Source organism: Toxorhynchites rutilus, chromosome 2 (assembly GCF_029784135.1).
Source record: "Toxorhynchites rutilus septentrionalis strain SRP chromosome 2, ASM2978413v1, whole genome shotgun sequence".
Classification (NCBI taxonomy): Eukaryota; Metazoa; Arthropoda; class Insecta; order Diptera; family Culicidae; genus Toxorhynchites; species Toxorhynchites rutilus.
The window spans coordinates 65,700,816-65,723,586 of NC_073745.1; the positions used below are offsets into that span (position 1 = coordinate 65,700,816).

At 37.9% G+C, this 22,771-nt stretch overlaps 1 protein-coding gene across 50 annotated transcripts in view; it reads left to right on the plus strand.

Annotated features, from left to right (window-relative positions):
* Positions 1 to 22,771, plus strand: part of LOC129765188 (sodium channel protein para) — a 338,936-nt gene that overhangs the window by 221,003 nt on the left and 95,162 nt on the right. For 35 of the 50 annotated variants that reach the window (XM_055765147.1, XM_055765153.1, XM_055765170.1 and 32 more), the window contains one exon: positions 1,435 to 1,710. In XM_055765147.1, coding sequence (XP_055621122.1) covers positions 1,435 to 1,710 — 276 coding nt within the window. Of the gene's footprint in view, positions 1 to 1,434; positions 1,711 to 18,231; positions 18,253 to 22,771 lie in introns of all 50 variants that reach the window. The other 15 variants (XM_055765192.1, XM_055765154.1, XM_055765144.1 and 12 more) reach the window with 2 other exon arrangements.

The window sequence follows — 22,771 nt, forward strand, 5'->3', positions numbered from 1 at the left end:
TCAGAACAGCCATTCAAGAGGATTCCAGCGGGTAGAATATTTCCATGATGATCGTCTAACACAGTCCCTAGGTTTCTTTGTCGAGTCGTTCAATCAATTTTCGAAATAAAAAAAAACAAAAAAGCTCATTATAAATCTCCTTCTAAATGCAGCCATTCTCGAGATATTTAAAAAACAAGAAGTGGGTTATATCTGTGATATAACCGCAAGGTAGATGTAGGTCTACCGTTGGCTCGGTAATCATATATTTGAAATTGCATCAGAATTAATTCTTAATGAATGAATGGATGAGTATTTTGAATGATAAAATTCAACTCTTTCGAATTCGTTGGGGCTCCCGAAACGAACTGATGGAATTTGAGTGGCTTTGTAAGAACAACTGAAGACGTTTGATACATGATTCATTTTTGTTTTCGTGAGAATAACACGAGATTTTTCATGATCACTCCATGCGCAGAATAGAAACTGAGGGCGCCACTTCACGGTGAAAACGAAATAAAGTCCATAACCTTGCATAAAGTTCATTTCGTTTTTATCGTGATGTGGCAATTTTTCATGACTGTTCCATGCGAAAGCAGAACAGAAACTGATGCGAGTGAAAGTACTCATGCCTTGCATGTGTCCGCTATGGTTTCCCAAAAACTAATGCAAGTGACCAAAAGAAATCACAGCTTGCATCTATTCGCTATGACGGTTTCTCCAGGTTTTGCGTCCGTGTTCGGGAACACATTGCGATCACCAATCATCATCAATGAGCAATTTTTAAGCTATTGAAACTATTTTTTGGACAAATAAGTGACAATCATATAACTCGTTGACATTTTATCTTTCGGATGAAGTGATCATTATACCACTCCATTCAGCCGGTAAAGAGGTATTAACGTTCAAAACTTTGCACTCCAGCGTCACTCTCTCGTTTTCGAAACTTACACCCCGGTACAGAAATGAAAGATGTAGTCCTACGTCAAAAACAATTATTTTACAAATTTTCACGATTGATAACGAACATTCTAAAGTGCGAAAATCGACGCTAGCATAATTACTCATAAACTTCATCTTTTCTTGGATCTTGGACCTCATTTTCATATTATTTCGTTAATAGTTCTAATCTTTGTATGTGGATATATGTGTGAATCGATTGTTATCTAGATTTGTGTGAACGAGCTAAATATGTGCTGAAAATTGATGTAATAAAAATGTAACTGATTGTGGCAACGCTCTGTGTGTGGTAAGTGTATTGAAATGTGTGCTTCAATCAAATAATCGGTAATATTTCGATGACAAAAATCATAATAAATCTGTACCAGCTGTGTATATATGTGTGTTGTCGAAGATGGCTTACCCATTGCGTGTCATTTCCGTGCACTTTGAGTGATTGTTACTAATATTCCCGTAACTCGTTTTTCCCGCTCCCCTGTTGGTCCGGATCTGTAGGAGGCTGAGGAAGCGGCTGCAGCAAAGGCGGCCAAACTCGAGGCCCAGCAGGCGGCAGCGGCGGCCGCAGCGAATCCCGAGATCGCCAAGAGCCCGTCGGACTTTTCCTGCCATAGCTACGAGCTGTTCGTCGGCCAGGAGAAGGGCAACGACGACAACAACAAGGAGAAGATGTCGATCCGGAGCGAAGGATTGGAGTCGGTGAGCGAAATCACAAGAACAACCGCACCAACAGCTACTGCAGCTGGCACTGCAAAAGCCCGTAAAGTGAGCGCGGTAAGTATGTATACCGCTTTCTGCACCCCCTGTTAGCTAGTACCCCAAGACCCAAGCCCCAAGCCCCAAACCCCCAATCGATCCTACACAAACTCTTCCTCTCTCTCACTCACTTCTCGTATTCTGTAGTCCCGCCTTCCAAAAACTGTCGCCCGTCGCTGCAAGTTTTTTTTTCCTCAAGGGAATGAACTGAGGTCCTTCTGGATGTGTCCACCCTATGCTGTTTGTTTGTATTGAATTTTGTGAAATCATTATGGCAGTGATGAAGACATGAGAAACGAACAACAATATCCGGAGGGTTCAAAGGAACTAAACAACCAAACAAACATTGCTAGTCCTATTCAGTAGTGACGCCGTCAATGACTTGCCGACTTCCATCGTACTATAGATGGAAGCTTCTGGTTCAATTCCAATTTTGACCTTATTTAAAACGCGGCGATTCCGGGCTTCCTTCCTCGTTTATTGGAAGCCATAGATGGATCGAATTACTTTTAGTAATTTCATCATACGAATCAGTCTCTCAAAAATGGTCCCCTTTGATCGCAGGTGGAAATTTTCATTTTTTCTTCGTTTCAACCCTGAATGGACAGTTGATGACATCGTTATGATGTTGTTTCAGGAATGCCTTCAACGATTCCCTAATCACCTTGACGGTCCAGACGGTCGTTGATTAACGATCTCAGCTTCCATCTCACGATTCGACACTTCCTGAAAGCTATGATATGGCTAGCTAGTGCTTTTAGAAGTTCTCTAATAAGGCATCCGAATTGTTGCGCTTTTGAAGGCACTTCACCACCAGCTTGACAGTTTCTGCGAGGGAATTCTCTCCGTTAGTGATATCTCTCGGGACCCCTCTAAAGTTTATTTCCGTGAATTATTGGTCTTCCGACAGAGTGTGCACCATTTTCTAGCCTAGCAAGTCTTTCCAATATGGCTGACAATTATGGCATCGAACTTCTTCGGGAATCGTGCAGGCAGGCGCCATAACTTTTCCTACGACCCAAAATAGGTGTTACTGTTGTTGTTTCTCATTGAACTTATTCTTCTACCTCTCTCTATCACCTACACTTATTCTTCCCATGAGGGAACTTTCCAGTGTCTGTTATTGTTCTTTAACCCTTATAACCTTGATTCCCTCCAGATTAGTTGTGACTACATGATTTGTGTGGAACTATGTGTGTCTGTGTGTGTGATCCCCTTAAACAGATATCTACTTCTAGTGTTCAGATATGCGTCAGCATCTTGATCCTCCAGCAAGTATCCTCTACGGATTAAAGCGAAAGTACAAAAGTTGAAAAATGTCAAAATTTCCACACAAGATAAAACACGCAATCATACGCAAAAATCAGTTCACACACACAGTTCGGTCGAATGTTTGTTTTAGACAATAGAAGATAGTATAGTTTTCGGCAGTACACAAACACCCACACAACTCACACATTGATACACACACATCTCATGATCAATTGGCACACCTCTAGTAGGAACAGTTAGTTGATTTTCATAGTTACTAGAAAAATCGTTTATATGAAGCATACAAGTGTTTATCCGAAAAGTCATCATGAAATGAAGCCTTATTGGCCATCCTATTTCTCGTAACGATCATTTGTGGGATTCGGCGTTGTGTCATGTTCAAACGTGTCTAGCTACGTAAAGCTTCGGGAGAAAAAATGTTTGTGTGTTTACACACAAGTGAAACAATACCTACAACTCTTCTCGTTTGATTTTATCTCAATCGACACCCTGTTCCACTCGAAAATCTCTGACACAAGCAGTAGCGTCTTCTGGGGGCATACTTCAAGATAGGTTTATACAGTCTATCGCAAAATTAAGTATACACCTCTTTCATCGTAAGATTAATCCATTTTACTCTCATGTAGTGATAAGAAAAGAATTGAAATTGTCATATTTCTACTTCATATTTCATATACAAACAAAAAATCTCCAATTAAGACGTGGCAAAATTGAGTGTACAGTTTAAGTTTTTCATAAAAAGAAAATTAAAATCAGTTCAGAAATGTTAACAGCTAACAAAAATCAATCCCCTAGTATCTGGTATGGTCCCCCTTTGGCGTCCAGCACTTTCTGCAAGCGTCGTGTCGAGATTTCTGAACACTGTCGACGGAAGTGCCTCCCAGATTTCCGTAATCGTCGTTTTGAGTTCCGCTTTGTCCCCTGAATTTTTATTCTTCAGATGGTTCTTTATTTCCCACCATAGATACTCAATAGTGTTGAAGTCCCGTGATTGCGGAGGTGTTTTGAGTTGATTGGGGCATTATACGTCAGGTATTCCCGCACGATGAGGTCAGTTTGCTTCGGGTCATTATTCTGTTCAAAGTAGTAATCACGAGGGAGACCCAATTTCAGAACGGAAGACTGCAGATTACGTTTCAGGAAGATCAATTAAGCCATTTTGTCCATCACCGAATCGATAAACTCCATGGTTCCAGATCCAGAAGCCCCCAATGTACCATACATCATTTGACTACCGCAGCCGTGTATTACTGTGGGAACCAAATGCTGAACCTGGAGCACCGATACTGGTTTCCTCCACACCAGCTGTCTTCCATCCGATTCGAAGAGATTGGTTTCCGGCTTATCCGTATAAAAGACCTTGTTCCAGAACTTCTTAGGTCTGTTTACACATGCATTAGCAAACTATAGTCGTTTTTTTATATTCACCTTTGAGGTGAAATAATTTTCACGGCCATTTCGACCTTCCAGATTGTTCCTGTATGCTGCTCTCCGGACAGTATCTGCGCTGACAGAGAGACTATTTGTGTTAAACCAGGTAGCAATTTTGTTCCAGACACTCAAAATGAGCATGTTTCGGTTAAATCATGGGTTCGTTATAATCAGGCGAGTCTTTGTAATTTATTAAGACAAAGTTTGTCTATTTCCTCTACTGTCGGAGGCGATATTCATGGTGAAGCGAGAACATTTGATGAAATCTTAGAAAAAAGTGTATCGCAACTAATAGATATCAAAATCGTTATAACACATCCAGTAAACAGCTGGTATTCCAATCATCTGGCTAATCTAAAGTGTCGCCGTGATAGATTGTGTGGTAAGCATAGGCAAGATAGAACAACGCGAAACTGGAATAATTATGTTGCTGCTAGAAATCTATATTCGAGGGCGCTGAGAGAGGCAAAAATACAATGTTTCAAGAAGAATTGGAAATAAATAAATATGACGGAAGAAAATTATGGAAAACAATTAAAAAACTACTGAATTCCAAGACGACGAAACCGAATATAATGAACTTTGATGACATAGAAATAACAGACGAACAAGAAATTGCAAATCGATTGAATGAGTATTTTGTTGATAGCGTGATTGAAATACATGAAAGCATTCCTCCATGCCAGACAGTGTTGGTGTCGAATGTGTGTCAGTTGTCAGCGTTAGTGTCAGTGTCAGTTGAAGACGATCCGCATTTGAGGAATATCTCATTGGTTACAAATGATGAACTCAACGAATTAATAAAGAATTTGAAACGTACATCAGGAATTGGAAAAGTGTCAACCCAAGTGTTTAGAGACGCGTCGTTAGTTATGAATGGTATGTTGTTGAAAATCGTAAATGAAAGTCTTCGATGCGGTGTAGTCCCAGAACCGTGGAAAGAATCGATAGTAATACCTATCCCGAAAGTGACAAACACTACTGATGCAAAGCTACACAGACCCATAAATATGTTGAGACTGCAAGAAAAAATTTTAGAGCTGTGTGTGAAGAAGCAGTTGCTGGAATTCATCAACAGAAAAGGCATTTTGATTCCAGAACAATCAGGCTTCCGAAAGAATCATTCTACTGAGACTGCGATAAACTTAATATTACGCAAATGGAAGTCTAATATAGAGAATGGAAAATAACACGGATTTCAAAAGAGCTTTTGAAACTGTTGATAGACAGAAGCTTCTTCAAGTATTACAGAACATAGGAATTGTTGGTGTGGTTTTGCATTGGTTTACAAGCTATTTGAATTATAGAAGTCAAGGAACTAGATTTGGAAATACTACATCGGATCGAAGACTAAATGATTTAGGTGTTCCTCAAGGTAGTGTGTTAGGTCCTTTGTTGTTTATTCTCTATATTAATGACATGAAATATCATACAGGAAGAGGTGTATCGAAATTGTTTGCCGATGACTCTACAATTTATTGGGTGAATGATGACTTGTCTACAGCAATAGCGGAGGCAAACGAAGACTTGAAAATAATTACGGAGTATTTGAAAATGAAGAGACTTTGTCTGAATCTTTCCAAGACGTACTGGATGATAATCGGAAGTCGGAAGAAAGACGGACATCCACCTATGTTCATGGATGGTGTAATGATTGAACGAGTAAAAATTGTTAAATATCTAGGTGTGAAAGTCGACGAGAAGCTAACGCTCATTGAACATGTTGACTACGTTATAAAAAAGGTGACTGTTAAATATGGTGTGCTTTGCCGGATAAACAGGTATCTAACATTCGAATCTAAGGTGACGTATGTACGGTCTGTTATAATGCCACATTTTGATTATTGTGCTACAGTATTGCTACATGCTTCAGATACGCAACTACAAAGACTGCAACGTTTACAAAATAAGATAATGAGAGTGGTTCTTAGATGTAGTAGGTACACACCAAGTGTTTCGATGTTGGATATGCTTCAATGGTTGTCCGTACGACAAAGGACTGTCCGAAATTGCCTGATTTTTATTCATAGAATGAAACTCGGATTACTACCTGATTATTTGATGGAAGATGTCGAATATGGAAGAGACGTGCACTCTCATAACACTAGGAGAGCAGCTGACTTTAGATTACCATATCTTACAAAAACAACGACACAACGATCACTTTTCTATCGTGGACTACAAATTTACAACACATTACCTCAAGACGCTAAAGAAATGACAAATATCGCACAATTCAAAAGGACAACAATTGACTTCGTTAAAAAAATTTATTGACCACTGACATGAATGTCAGCGAATGAGAACAAAATGATAATTATATAATGACTACAGAATGTACATTTCATAATTGGCTAGATGTGATGGACTTAGAGTGATGGCCATACGCGGGAGTAGACGCAACGAGAAATATAGTACCAGAAAAAATCCGACGACATCAAGTAATATAACATTGAAAAACTAATTATCTACGAGATAATCAGTCCCTCCCACTCCAAAAGAAGCGTATGGGGTGGAGGTAGGACCCAAAAAAATGAAAGGGACTTTGGGACCATCACAGTGAAAAAACAGTAAAAAAAAAACAGGTGATGCCGGCCACTTCGGTAGTCAATTTAGGAATGTTTGTTATAGGGTTCTTTCGCAATGTTCGCATAATTACTCGTTCGTCATCAGAAGACAGGACACGTTTGTGTCCTCTACTCGAGAGATTTTCCATGATTCCTTCGTATTTCCACTTGTGTATGATTTTATTTGCTGTTAAGTGAGTTCTTCCGACTATATCTGCTATTTCCTGCAGTGTATTTCCACGACAATCCATATTTATTATCATTGTACGTGTAACAATATCTATTTTGATAAAAAAAAATGCAAACATCAATAAGAAAACAAAAACCGATACTGCCCAAGCAATGGTTAGGTGTTGACACCAATCACTGATAAAAGAAGTACGCTAATTCACAAAGAAACTTACTTACAAGACTTACTTGTTCGGAGAAATTTAGGATGTACACTCAATTTTGCGATGCCTAGAATAGAGATTGTTTTCGATTTTTAGGAATAAACAATTAACAGAAAACTTTTCTCGGAATTTTATTGCACGTACAGCTAATTAAATTTGTGGGTAATAAATATGCATCAAAAGAATCAATGTATTCAAAATATTTCATGCCAAATAAATCAAGTCAAGTAGCATTTGTACACTCAATTTTGCGATAGACTGTAGTTCCTAGGCAACCGAGCTTCAAAACATCCAGTTATCGACAGTAGAGATCTGAATGTAGTGTTTGGTTATATGGAAGAATAAAACGTTACCAATCCCACCAAATGAACAACAGAACCTGTCTTGCTGTTATTCCTAGTTTGGTCACCGTTTGAGCTGCTTTACCTATTTTACCACTTTGCCACGATCTTTTTCGCACAATATTGTCGTATGTGCCCTTTTTATCATACATTCAGAAATGGGTCGATATCTTTCGAAGATGGGAATTCCATTGTTTTTTTTCCTTGGGTTAATTGTTGCGGCTTTTTCTTCCAGCTTGAGAAAAAAAATTGAAACTGTAACATATTCAGGACATGTTGACATTACAATCTTCACTTTACCAGGAAAGGACATTTTCTTGCCATGGAGAAGCGAGATTTGTCTTTACAGTTTCCTGTACCTGACCGTGAGACTTTAGGATTGAAGCTCGTGGGCTCCTGCCTTGGTGATCAAAAAGAAATATAATTAAAAAAACTGATACAACAAAATCAAGAATGGATAAGGGGTCTTTGAAGATTTCCTTTCCCAGAGCCTATGCCGCACGTCCCCTAATTCGAATACCTGAAGAGCCTCAAAGCAGTCACCTTTCTTTATCTAGGTGGTAACCACAACATAAATACCTGGAGAAATATGGTATCTAGTTCAGTCTTCCAATACCATTTAATTTATCCCTATTCACGTTTTTTTTTATCTTAACTCTACTACTTGTGGGTTATTTTATCCCTCGGTAATCTATTTCCATATTCTTTTGGATGGAATCTAATTGTTTTCACTAACTCAATTTTGTAGATCCAATCCGTTCTATATGCCACTCAAACTGAAGGAAGCCATTCAATTCTTTCAAATATAATTTGAACCAAAGGCGATCTTCCGAAAGGGCTTGGCCGGGTAAGGCAGTAAAAAGTGGCCCCAAACCAAATCACCAGATGTATCGCAAATATTGTATAGAATATTAAATAAGAAATTTTGGAATTTAATTTGAACCACTATAAGGTTTAACATAGGATCTATAGTGAAAAGAGTACTTTTTCGTTGATTTCACGCCATCCTCAAAAGCTTCGAGATAAAAATTTGAAAAAAAAAATGCTGAATGTGCTTCTCCCTACGGTGTATCAAGAAAAATTATCAAAAAAAATTCATCAAAAATTTAAGTACTAAACAAAATATTGGAATTTTGAATATTTTTTTTTTATTTAGAGATTCAATACTACTCTAATTCATATTTAAATGTATTCCTATGGCTTTTCTAGATATGTGTGATTTTTTTCAGATTTTTTTCAGTGTTGCGAGGCACAAAAAATATTTTTTTCAAATTTTCAAAGGGTCTGGCTGGGTGAGGAAGTAAAAAGTGCCCCCAAACCAAATCATCAGCTGTATGGAAAATATTGTAGGGTAACACGGGGTGATTTGGTCATATGGGGTGATTTGGACCACCGCTTTATCTCAAAAATTACGGCTCAACTTGGATTTTTTATAATGTCATTTCCTTCTATTGATGAACCGTATGTACCTAAAGTAATAAAACTCTGGTAAAATTTCACTAGTAGAGGGAAACGGTAGCATAAACGTAGCAAGCACTTTGATCGTCAAAAATTTGAGCTTTCCGATAGTGGTTTTAAGGTTTTTCCCGCTAATTAAACAAACTTTTCGTGTATTGTGCAGTAAAGTTCTGTTTGCCTATAGAAGAGGAACAATTTGATGTAGCGAAACTGTAAGTTTGATAACAATAAATGAAATTAATTGCATTTTAGTTTTTGCATGTTGTGTGGGGTGACATGGACACGTTTTTGTGGGGTGAACTGGTCCTACAGATTTGAGGTTTTTGTTTGGTCTAATTGATTCCAGATGTGGCTGAATTACAAAAAGAGGATGGGCAGACAACGTTGGAAGAAGGAGGAGCTTGAAAGAGCAACGCAGACCATCGAGAACGGATTTTCTTTGACCAAGCATCAAAAGTGTTTAAAAATACTCGACCAACAGTGAAAAGATTCATGCAGAATTCGAGATGGTGTCATACCAACTTTTCTGGTCTGGAATCTGGCCAAGACACCTGGTATCGATCCCAAAACATTGTTACTGATTGTAACATTATCCCAAAATACTTTACATAAATATGAGTATGTTTTTTTCGATGAAACACACACTGGACCAAATCACCCCACAGACGGTCCAAATCACCCCGGATCAAATTTTAATGTCCAAAAAACGTCTCTTTCATTTTATGATATATTTGGTAGATTGAAGCTTTATATAATGATTAAACATTATTTATTGAGAGAAAACAAGTGTAGCTCAGTATACAATGTGACATTTTTTATTTAGACCGTATTGGTTTGGAAATATTAGGCGATTTGCTTAGGTGGTCCAAATTCCCCCCTTTTCCCCTATAGGGTGAAAAATAAAACATTTTGGTAGTAGTATAATATATTAGAGTCCTTATATGGTACAACATAGGATCTATGGTGAAAAATGCACCTTTTCGTTTTTTCACGCTATTCTCAATAGCTTTGAGACAAAAATGAAAAAAAAGTACTGAAAGTACATCTTACTAAGGTTTATCGAACAATATTTCAAAAAATTTCTTCATCAACAAATCAAATATTTAAAAAAAATAATTTATTTTTTATTTTAAATTAATTTTTTATTTTATTTTGAGATTCAGTACTACTCTAGTTTGTATTCAAACTTCTTCCTACGTCTGTTTTAGGTATTTGTGATTTTTCTCCAGAATTTTTAGAGTGTTTTTCACGGTACAAAAATAAATTATATATATTTTCAGGCATTTCGAAATTTTGAAAAAAAATATTACTTTGAGACCCACTTTTGCTCTAATTTTTATCTAAATGCATTCGTATGTGTTGTTTTTTCCACATGTAGAGTAATTTTTTCTTCAAGATTTAAGAGGATTGCGCAAAAAAATGTTTTGGGCCTTTGGTCATTTTAAATTCAATGTGGATTTAGAGACCCACTACTGCCCGATATTTATTTAAATTTTGTTTTTTATATGTTTAAATTTTGTCGGAATATTTAGAGCATTGCACTTGCAGGCGATGAAGAAAATTATGTTTGTGTCTCGCAATCTGCAGTTCTACGCATAGTTGTCTCATGTTACTTTTTGACATTTTCCACTTTTCTTCATAAAACCATGTTTATTGTTTGTACCCAGCTTTTAGAAAAACAATATCAGGTTCAATTGTCCCATGTTGATATTCTAGGCATAACCGTCTCGCCATATATTCATTGTGGATACATAATAAATGGATCGGTTCAAGTACAAGAATTTTGTGTCACGCTTTCAGCAGGGCTAATGCACTCATTTCCGATTTGGAAAAACGAACTAATTCTCGAAAAAAAAAATTAACAGAACAAGTGTACACCTCGTTAGCGAATGCCTAATATCAATGAGATTAATATTCTGCAAAAGTGTTGCAGATCACTCCTTTCTTCATAAAACGATGTTTTTGCGCATAATCTTCTAGAAAAATGCAAAAAACTCATTGTTTATTGCCAGTATTTCGTAAAACAACATCAAGCTCAATTGTGCCATGTTGATATTCTAGACATAGCTGTCCAACCATGAATTTTTAAATCCGTAATCAAGATTAATTGATTCAAGTGAGGGGAATTTTTCACATTTCATTAGACAATAGTTCAATGCTCATAAAAAAAACCCGGTGTATTGCTAAACTTAAATTTAAGCATTTCCGGCACCGGGTTCTGGTAGACAAATATGCTAGAAAACTTTGATTGCGTTTTTCCCAGTTGTTGATTTTGGAACATGGGACAACTATGCGTAGAACGGCAGCAATGCTCTTAAAAATTCAGGAAAAATTAAGCCACATGAAGAAAAAATACACATACAAACGCATTTAAATAAAAATTAGAGCTCATGTTTTTTCCCAAAATTTCGAAATGCCAGAAAATCCATAAATTTTTTTTTGTACCACATATTTATTATTATATCTTTTTTATTATTTGATTTTTTGATGAGAAAATTGTTTGAAGATATTTATCGGTACACCTTAGTAAGATGTACTTCCTGTATTTTTATCATATTTTTGTCTCAAAGCTATTGAGAATGGCGTGAAAAAAAAAACGAAAAGGTGCATTTTTCACCATAGATCCTATGGTGTACCATATAAGGACTTAAATATATGGTACTACTGTCAAAATGTTTTATTTAGTAACCTATCCCTTACCCGGCCAGGCCCTTTAGAGAATTCTATTTATTTACGCCAGCGATCATTCAGCCGCAGGCGGTTGGGATTTGAATTACTGACAAAACACATACGGCAGGGGTTTTGAAATGGTGTTCCCCGAAGTAGCAAATGCTTCCAAAAACCCACCATGAAAAAAAAAATCTTGCATTTAATTGATAAAAAAGTGCAGGTGCTCCGTCAAATATTATTGCTATAAAAAGTGCTCTGCCATAACAAAATCTGAAAACCCTTGCCTTACGGTGTCATTTGGTACGACGAGATAAAGACGATCTTATACTTCGTGAAAGTTTAATCTTCTTGGGTTAATTGGTGTGGATTTAGTGTTAGTCATTCTGTCAAGTTTTCCTTGAAAAATAATGTACATACCAGCTGTCATAGTGCTGTTGATTCTAGCTAACTTTTTTTTCTTTTATGCACCAATGCAAGTATATGCACTGCTCGGTCGGATTTGAATCGAAAAATTTGCAGAAACAAATCGCTTAATTCGAGTTCGATAAAATCGTAAAATCCGTAATTTTTTTAATAAAAGGGGTGAATAACGTTTGCATTAAAAAAATGAACATTTTTCGGATGATGATAAAAAAAACTGAGACAGATAATTGAATTTCAAAAATTTCCCATGGCAGGTAATTATATAAGCTTACTTGCAAAAAAATCGACGCTCTTGCGAGTAGCCTTCCCGCAGTTAACCGAAACATTCGCCATGGCGGACGAAAACATCCATGTAGGCATGTTTTTGAGTTCTTTCTTCGTTTTATTTATCAATTCCTTCTCACTTTTCGCAACAAAATTGTTGGAATAGATCTTACGCTTCAGGATTGCCCAGAAATTCTCGATGGGACGCAGCTGGGGGAAGTTGGGCTGTTTCGCCGACTTGGGTACCACATCGATATTCAGTTGCTCCATCTCCTCTAACGATCGCTTCGAGTAGTATGCCGACGCCAGATCCGGCCAGAACACCGCGTCTTCGCCCTTATGTTATTTCTTGATGAACGACACAACTTCCGGCAGGCACTTTGTACTATAAATCTCCCCGTTCACGGTCAGCTAAAGAAGAGCGGCTTTGACATTCCCTTCTCGCTGATTGTCAGCCACAGTAGCACCTTCTTGGGGAACTTGGTATGTGACATAAACTTCACTTCGGCGCTCACTTCCTTAGTAAAATACTAAGTGCCCTGCCAGCCGTTACCATTCAGAGTGAGATAGGTCTCGTCGTCCATCACCACCGCCACGTCGCGATTCGCCGAGAAAATCGACTTGACGCTGCGTCATTGCCTGCAGCTCCGAGACCAGTGGACGGGACTTCCGCTTCCCGACATATATGACCATGTTCGCCAGGTACTTATTCACTGTTTGGCCTGTTGCACCGACCTCCCGGCCAAGCGCACGCAGCGATGTCGGTCGTCCGGAACGGAGCTTTTTTTCGATGCTCTGATTGTTGTCCAATAGTGCCAAGATCTTGTAGATGCCGGAACAGGCGTATCCGACGTCTACAAAATGTCGCACGATGTCCGTTTTCGCTGCGGCGGGGTACCGTTCTTTGAACGCACACACTTCTCAACCCATGAACCCCAAGAAAAATCGGCAATTTTTGTCCATTTTTCAATGCAAACGTTAGTGTATCAGCCTGAAAGAAGACTATGTTGAAAAATAGAAAAAACCAAACAAAAATTATAAAATTATGTGTCCAAATATCAACGGTCATTTTGCTTATTGTGACTGTCTTGATGAAGAAGGACTTTTCACCTGAAATAAAAAGTCTCTGAAGACCTTGTGCATCGAACTTTCAGAAATTTGGAGTAGTTTGTTCAGCTTACAAGCAAATCTTGTACAATTTCGTCTATTTTGCTCCGTCAGGACGTTCACAACAGCTCTAACGCCGACTCAATACAAACTGTTACACACTTCTGAAAGTGTCACGGTTTGAAATTAGGCGAATGCTATTACGAAATTAGCTTTCGTATTATTCGATGTTTGCTGTAATTCTAACGTAAACATATAGACTTTTAAGGTTTTCCTAATAAAAACAAGTAATTTGCCGCCTTTTCGAATGCTTCCCAAAACCATCACGGATGCGACGTTTTGGAACCATCAAATGTGTCTGTCACAATTTCGGATATTTCTCAAACTGTAGACTCACTCTGTTATTTTAGACGTTGTGAGACTGTTGCAAGTCGAATAAGTTTTCATCCGAAAAAAACAAAATTAGGTCCACTGTGTTGTGATAAAATCTTGGCGTCCCAGGTCATGTTTAAGCACATTGTACATGATCGATTTCGAAATATTGAAATCAGCAGTCATTTTACATGCAGTGATTTTTGTTTTCATTTGATTCGTTGTGATTTTCGTCTAATTCGCTCCCCGGCGATCTTAATCACTCGCTCACTCATTCCTTGCTGAATATCTTCTGCCGGAAATTTGTGGTCATCCAACGAAGAAGTCTCACGGTATTCATTAATTGTTCGATAAACAAAATCACGCTCCACTCTCAGGTTTTTAAAACTTATGAAAATTGCGCTTGGATACACTCCTTCCTCGAACTTTTTATCACCACTGTATAAAACTCTTTCATCGTTGATAAACAATGAACACCTTCTTCACAACTAAAGCGAGGTAAATAAAAGTTTGTGAGAATATATTGGACACGATGTACTTCTTGTGTTATTTCAAAACAAAACAAAATAAAGACCCGAAAAACACCTGAATTACACGATAATCCTAATTCGGAAGTATAATTCGTCTTTCTCATGGCATCATATGGTTAATATTGCAATGTGCGAATAAACGATGGGTCGCATAAAATTGTTGCAATTCGCCATCATAACACCGCTTCAGAACAATGTCACGGAATTTAATATTTACACCGAAGCTAACAAAGGTTTAATATTCACACGGAATTTAGAATGTCTCTTGAATGCTTAATATGCAGTATCGAAGAATTTATATAATCATCCTCGAACTCATATTAATTGATTCGTAAATGACAAAAAAATAAGAAAGTTTAGTAGTTTTCGGTAAACTTAACACAACAACTGTAGTTTTCAGTTTAAACTCGAATAAATTGAATTAGAAAAAGATTTGAATACAATGTTCCACAAATAGCCGAAAAATTTTGTGGAGTAATTTGCATGCAGCGTTAACTGTAGTATCAAGAAATCGATGAGAAATGACGAAGCAAAAAACAAACTATTCCATTTCAATCATAACTAGTACCAGAAAATTGATGAGTTGCTGTTGCCTCAGAAGATTGTATTTTATAAAGTGAAGAATTTGAGTGAAATTTAGTAATTTTTAGATTCCAAATCGAGCTCTAGTACCCCATCAGCACCGGTCATATCCATTATGGCTTGTTAATTCCATCCATAATACATGCTACATTTTTCTGCTATCCTCAAACACCACGCATATCCACATACACTGAACAACAAAAGCACTGATAAATTAAATTTACTTCCTTCCTTCCTGCTCCTTTGACTTCTGATTCTTCTTTTCGAACAAGTTACGCTTGCATCACTGATCAAACGAAATGATTTCCACAAAGCTCAATTCACATTCACATAGTCTCCTCTCAAACAAGGTTCAACATCGAAGCAGTCAAGAACAGAATAAACCAACATTTCTAACCCACTTATTCTCTATCCTCCTGTCTAGTCGAGATTTAAGCTGAGAGTACCATTCCCCATTCTTTTTTACCGAAACTGTTAATACAAGAGATCGTAGATGGCATGACTCCCCGCTTCCGCTTAACTGCTTTTCACTAAATGTTTCTCTATTCTCACTACTAGTCGATATATAATCGTTCCATTCGAAACTATTTCCTAAGACTAAGAGTATACTAATCGTACGGAGCTAATTCTTGTTAGATTTAGTAGTTTGTAAACTATCTTGAATATCTTGGTAAACTTCCTCAATATTCAAATTGGTGAACCTTTGCATGCTTCTCCTTCCTGGTGTTCCCCAACTAAACTATTTCGATTTGTGTAATTCTATCTTCACCCACACTCCCAGAAATACGTCTCATACGTCAAAACAACACTCATCGAATACTGTCCATTCATCTAAACTACAGAGAATCAAATATTACTTTTCTGTTGCTGTCATTGTTGTACGCACCCATTCGTATTGACGATTGTCGATTCCTGATACCCGAGCTGGGGTACTGTAGTTGCAGCTAGCCAAATCTGTCCAAAAATTCACCTAACCTCTGTAAGCCTTTCTAAATAGGAGGAGATGTTCCTGCAGACACTCTTCCCTATACATTTTCGAGTCCATTATCTTGTTAGTGAAGAGAGTATTGGTTCTCTGTCCACAGCTGCAAATCCCTCGCCAAGAACATACTGGAAAATTTATCAGCGAAAAAGAACTTAAATTTTTTAGAGACTTGATGTCTATCAATAACCTCTGGCAGTGTAGAATTTCCGGCCTGGAAGCTGTCCAAAATCCATCTTCACATACGTTTCGTCATCAGGTAACAAATTACGATAATCTTCTCGCATACAGATTCTCCGGATGATACTTTGGTTAGAGTTGAGTTTTTTTTTCTTCTCTCGGCTTCCATCCTGCACAACATTTTTGAATCGAAACTGATCAACATGAAATTTAGAGATACAGGTTTTCCAAACAATTTGCTGTCACATAATTTCAGATACGCCTACTACGACCGGTGCTATAAAACGAACATGTGGATTTCTATCCACAGATGCAAATGATCAAAAGAATATAAACAAAAATTCAAAATCTAGAGGCGAATGAACTGAAAAGTTTAAACCCTCTTAAAGCCAAAAAGAAGAATAAGAAAAATTCAAAATTCAAAGGAATATAAACAAATGCCAGAGAATGAAAATGACACAATCAGCTGTCAGCTGTTTAGTGAAATATTTCACCGGTCCGAAATATAACGCGCGCAGGTTTCAAATGACCCTTTTGATAATGCATTGTTTTTGAACCATTCGAAACAACGCATTTTAACACAAAACAGTAACTTCAGCGCATCATGAAAAAAAATCATCTTAAACGTAATGGATTATGATTTTACTCAGCAGCTATGGTTCGGTAGAATTGCAAAGAGCATTCGGCGAAAATTGCTTGAAGCAAAACACAAAGATTATAACGTTTCCCCCTACTTTCAATGCAAAACCATCGGATAATTGCTATCCGTGTTAACTACATTTTGCCTCCAGACACATGTTGATGACAAGTGCCACAATTTGATGCCTGTTGACCAGAAAGGTGTGCAAAGCAGAGTACAGTTTCTTCGTTTCCAAGCACCCCCTGTTTTTCGCTGCCGCTATACAAACGTAGCGCCGAAGGTTATAACGGATGTCGCTTTGTGAAAACGGTTCCACCCTCTGGGGGGGGAAAAACACATAATGTGCGCGGCCGCTGATATAATTTTCCACGGTCGGTGGCGATGGAATTGCTGACAGACAATGCGTTCCATGTCATGACTTTTTATACTTTGGTTGAATGTAAATTACATTACGATTGCGTACGTTTTATTGAAGCTAACAGGACAGAAGACAGTGAAAGCAACAATTTGCAACATGCATTCAGTTCAAATCGAATCAAAATTCCTCCAAAACATGTGTTCAGCTAGGAGTTGCGCAAAATGCTCTTTGAGATTCTCATCAGGTGTGTTCGAACAAATAAGGAGGAGAATGTGCAACAAATCGAAATAAACGTAACTTTTTATGCCCTTCAGCACTTCAATCCAGTTAGTTTTTACTCACCGTTTGCTTCCGTTGGATTTGAGAGCACCCGAGAACAAGGTTTAGTTCCGAAACCGAAGAAGCAGTACGGATGGCGGAAAAAAAAGTGAAATGAATTACTTGCTAACAACAAAACATTTTGATTTTCACGACTTCCAACAGTCCCTGTAAATAGTGCCTTCCGAGAACCATCCTAAGAATGCCTCCTGAGGACAAACACAATCCCGCTTGCGATACACGTTTGCTCGCTGTCTGAACCCTTTAATGTTTAGTTCTAGGGAGGAAAATTCAAATTATTCATCTACTTCGCTTCTTACTGACATTAAACATTCATCGAATTATTTTGTTTTTCTTTTTTCCTTCCTCACACAATTATCAACTCATCCGATTTTTCTGTGGTCCATTCAACGAACACAATTGCTTGCAATATCTGGCGGCACCATCGAATCGAAAACAACAATTACAAACGAACCAACCCTATCAATAACTCGAACAACATACAATCATGCCATCATCTTCTCATGGTCATCAAAAATACATCGAAAACAACTCATATTTTGAAAAACGCGCCCACAAAACAAATCCATCAAAACTATCTATACTACTACTACTACTACTATCACTAACTACTTACCACGCCGACCACCAGGGGGTCGCGGCATTCCAGAAGGTAGGTGTGTTTACGAAATATCCAGTCCAATAAAGCCATATTGTACACCACACCGCCAAATCATCACGGTTTAGAAAACGAACATATTACCTCTTTTCAAGCCTTTGAAGAACCGAAAATCACACCAGTTAGTCGAACATTGCTTTTTATGACGAGAATTCAAATGAACAGATACATTTTCACAAAACAGATAAACGGATTTACAAAGATAAAATAAAATCGTTCGCTTTCCAGTTTGTATGAAATAAGGGATTAAAACGAGCAACTATCTGCAAAGGTCGGAAAACACCTACTTAGTGCAATACTTTTCCGATGGACACTTGATTTTTTTTCTTGCTGTTTTATAGTGACTTTTAGACACTTATTGGTGCTCTGATTTTTTATAGATTGTATTGCATCACAAAAATTATTCGACTTTATACTGGGACAAAAACATTACTTATGTTTCGATGTGGGTAGCTGAATCTTTTTTCCCTTACTTCCAACATTTGGACCTTCAAAAAAGCGTATCCACCGCTGGTCAATCTTCAAACTTTTTGCGTCATTTTATTTTACACGAGGGCGTTTGCGGGTGTGGTTGTGGTGAACGTGCGCCGGTGATGGGGCAATATTTTTTTACGTGATTCTCTTGAAATTACGCGATTTTTGTTAATGCGATTTGCTCAAAATTACGCGATTTTTTTTAAGCGATTTTACTTTTTGCGCGCACGCATCAGTCGCGTACAAAAAGAATTCATCGTATTCATGTGATGTTTTTTCTTCGCTTGGTAAAGATAAATTCAAATCATAGTCATGTGTTATGAAAGTATCGTTGGTCAATGTTTGAGAGCAGATGATTGAATCAACATTAAGAAATAAGGTCAAAAAGGTATGTCCAATTTATTCCGGATATCGACTTAAATTTTTTTGATACCACCCTTGGGGAGACCACAAATGGATCGTTTGTTTGAGAAACCCCACCTCTCGTCACTGTCTAACATCTTATTCGGGTTGGAAATTTGTTCGATAGTCAAATAAGAGTATCGTTGTGTTTGCTCTGTCACACAATGCACGATTGGATGCTTCGGAAAGGCATAGTAAGCCCTCAATTAAGAAATGTTGAAGTGCAAGCAAAGCTCCGTAGTACTATGTACTTCTCACATATTACGTTACGCAAAAAATATTTTCAAGTATCCTCCATCTCCCTCCATAACGTACAGGGTCCTTCAGAATTAACGCTCACGAAAAAAAAAACCAATCGCTTCTTATTGAATTTTTTTTTTCGCTCCGTCAATTGTAACACTACTCCCCCACTTCGGGTAGATAATATTTGGCTACTCATTCAGTAAGAATGGATGGTTTTTAGTGTCAACATGTACAATTTACAAGAACGTGTATTTTTAGTGAAATCGTATTACTCGAGCAACCGAAGCCTTAATGAAACGTTGTCCTCTAATGGTGAGAATTTCAACATTTCTCGTCGTCGATTACTTCCTCTGGGGATACGTGAAGATCCGTTGCTATGTTTATAAGCCACAAAATTTGGAGGAACTTAAAGAAGAAATAACTCGGATTTTCATCAGCATCGAAGTCGTAATGTTAGAGTTGTGCATTAAGAATTTTGGGAAAAAATCTCAATAACTTTTAGGAGAGTTGAGATATTGATAAATTCAGCATCGAAAAATATTTGTATTAGTAAGTTATAAAAGTCTTTCGAAGATTGTTTGTATGTAGAATTCGAAATATTAAAGTTAGACAAAAAAAACAGTTTTTGTCATGGTCACCCTAACGCAATTTAGAAAAAAAGCGCAGTTCGGTTATTTAAACAGATAGAGAAAAAACTTTGTTGTACAAAGATGTCTCAAATAACCGGAGCTACAACCTTGTCGAGCAATGTTTACCTTTATCTATAAAGATAAGAATGTTAAATTTTTTATTTCATCGACAATTATGGTCACCCTAACATAAAAATAACAACTATGTAACAACTTTGTTGAAGACAGTTTTTGTCTAAAGAATAACTGTCGAGCGCTTAATGCTAATTTCCACTTAAATGCACCTAGTGATGTTTAAATTTTTCATTTATTCGATTATCGATTAATCGTTCGGACATTTTTCAATATTCGATTCATTCGAATAATTGTTTTTCAATATTCGATTAATCGAGCGAATATTTATTTCTTGTAATAATCACGTATCACGTTGTCATTCTGGTCGCGTGGTCTATCGGGTTGTCGATGTTAGATGGTTGGATGAAAAAATGTTGGATAAAAAAACCGTATAGCCTAATTCTCAACCTAAAAATGCAATAGCCTTGAGAAAAATTCTTTAATTCATTAATCGCGATTACAGTGGAAATTATTCGATGTATTCATATTTTGATTTTAAATTATTCGATACCAAATTACTCGATTATAATTTCAGATATTCGATTATTTGAATTAATCGAACGATTAACCGACGTCTCTAAATGCACCTCCTGGACCTCCTTGTGCAATGTCGTGTGCGCCCTCTTGCTTTAGCCGTGATGTTTTGCTTATCATCCTGTCACTTTGTAACCTCGATGCTTGTTGTGTATGATATTGCCAATTACGTCATTCCAGTCGTCAGACTTTCCCTGATTCTATTTCGTCAAATTCAGCTTAGCTTGGGAAGGCAAAAGTTGTTTTACCAAAGCAAAGTGTAACTAAAAATCAAGATTCGATCACAGATTGCTGTGACACACGAAGTTCAGAACCAAGGTGTTGTACTATAGGTGGACCGCAATGTCAAAATTGCTGTTCGTCCATTGCTCGCGAAAAAACAAATTTGTTTACAAACCAAGTCGTATCTTTTGGTGACACATGCATTCGTTGCTAACTCGCGCATTACTGTCGAATCATAACAGTGCAGAAGGATGTTTTTAGCATATCTTTTCGCTTCTAGCAGCGCAACCAATCCATTTCTTTCCAAGCAAAATGTACTTCTGTTTGGCTCCCATCGGCGGGGAAAAGAGTACTATCAGCTTATGGCGATGGTGACAAGAAATAACGCTGATTGTGGCTCAATTTCGCTCAGGGAGGAGGAGAATGTTGTGCATATACCGGGAAGGAAATTACCAGATCCAGAAGATCCGGAAAGGGCCGTTACAAGTAATTGGCTAGAGCAAAAGGAGGTTGTGCACTATTTTTCACGAATATATATTTGCTTATTTCTTCCTTCAGTTATTTTTCTCAGCGAGTTGATATGAAACCTTAACCACACACCCAAACAAAAAGTAAATAATTCTGAAAGTTACGTCTCGCTACTCGTCTCACGTCATGTCTTGAAAGTGTCAAGAACGAAACACCTATCGTTCAGCATCTTGTTCAGAACTATATGGAAATCACGTATGTCTGACAACAGTGGTGGCATCTGTGTATCAGATTTAAAACTAATTGAGTTACATGTTTCGATTATTTTTTGAAGTACAATAGCCGTTTGCCACTCAAAACACTATCGGGGCATGTTATTTGACATGGAAATCTGAATTGAGTACTGACAAAAATAACATGAAGTTGAAGAGGTGGAGATCCTCTAGGAGTCTTAAAGCCATCTACAGATATATAGGGTTGGGGAAAAAGAAATGTCGTATTTCTGATCGAAATTTGCTTAAAATTATCCAATTTATGTCAAATATGCGCCGTTTTGTTCGCAAACTTGTTGCCATTTAGAAGGCAACTTCATTATCCCCCCTTATAAAACCCCCCTCCTTATTTGCAAAAAATTCAAACAGACAGTTCTCGCAAGCCTCTTTTGAGGCCAACTTAGTATCACCAAGAGCGTTTCACATGGCCCGGAAGAGATGATAATCACTTGGAGCCAGGTCCGGACTATACGGTGAGTGCAATAGGACATCCCATCCGAGCTCCCGTAGCTTCTGGCGGGTCATCAAAGATGTGTGAGGCCGAGCGTTGTCCTGGTGGAAAACAACACCATTCCTATTGATCATTTCTGGCCGCTTCTGGTCAATCACCTGCTTCAAACGGTCAAGCTGCTCACAGTAGAGAACCGAGTTGAGGGTCTGGCCATAGTTGAGCAGCTCATAGTGGATGATTCCCTTCCAATCCCACCAAACACACAGCAAAACCTTCCTGGCCGTCAATCCGGGTTTGGTGATGGTTTGGGCGGGCTCACCGCGCTTCGACCACGACTTTTTTCGCTTTAGGTTGTCGTACGTGATCCACTTTTCATCACCAGTCACCATCTTCTTCGAAAATGGGTCGAGTTCGTTCCGTTTCAGCAGTGCATCGCAGGCGTTGATTCGGTCTAAAAGATTTTTTTGCGTCAACTCGTGTGGCACCCATACATCCAGCTGTTTTGTGGAATCCAATCTTCTGCAAATGGTTCCAAACGGTTTTATGGTCTATACCCAGTTCCTGGCCAATCAAGCGAGTGCTCACATGCCGATCTTCTTGGATGATTTCAACGATGCTGCTGTTGCAATACAAAGAGTTTCTCATCAGAAAACCCAAACCCCTGACTTGCGTGCCGTAAAAGTATCAATTTGGCTCTGTCCAGC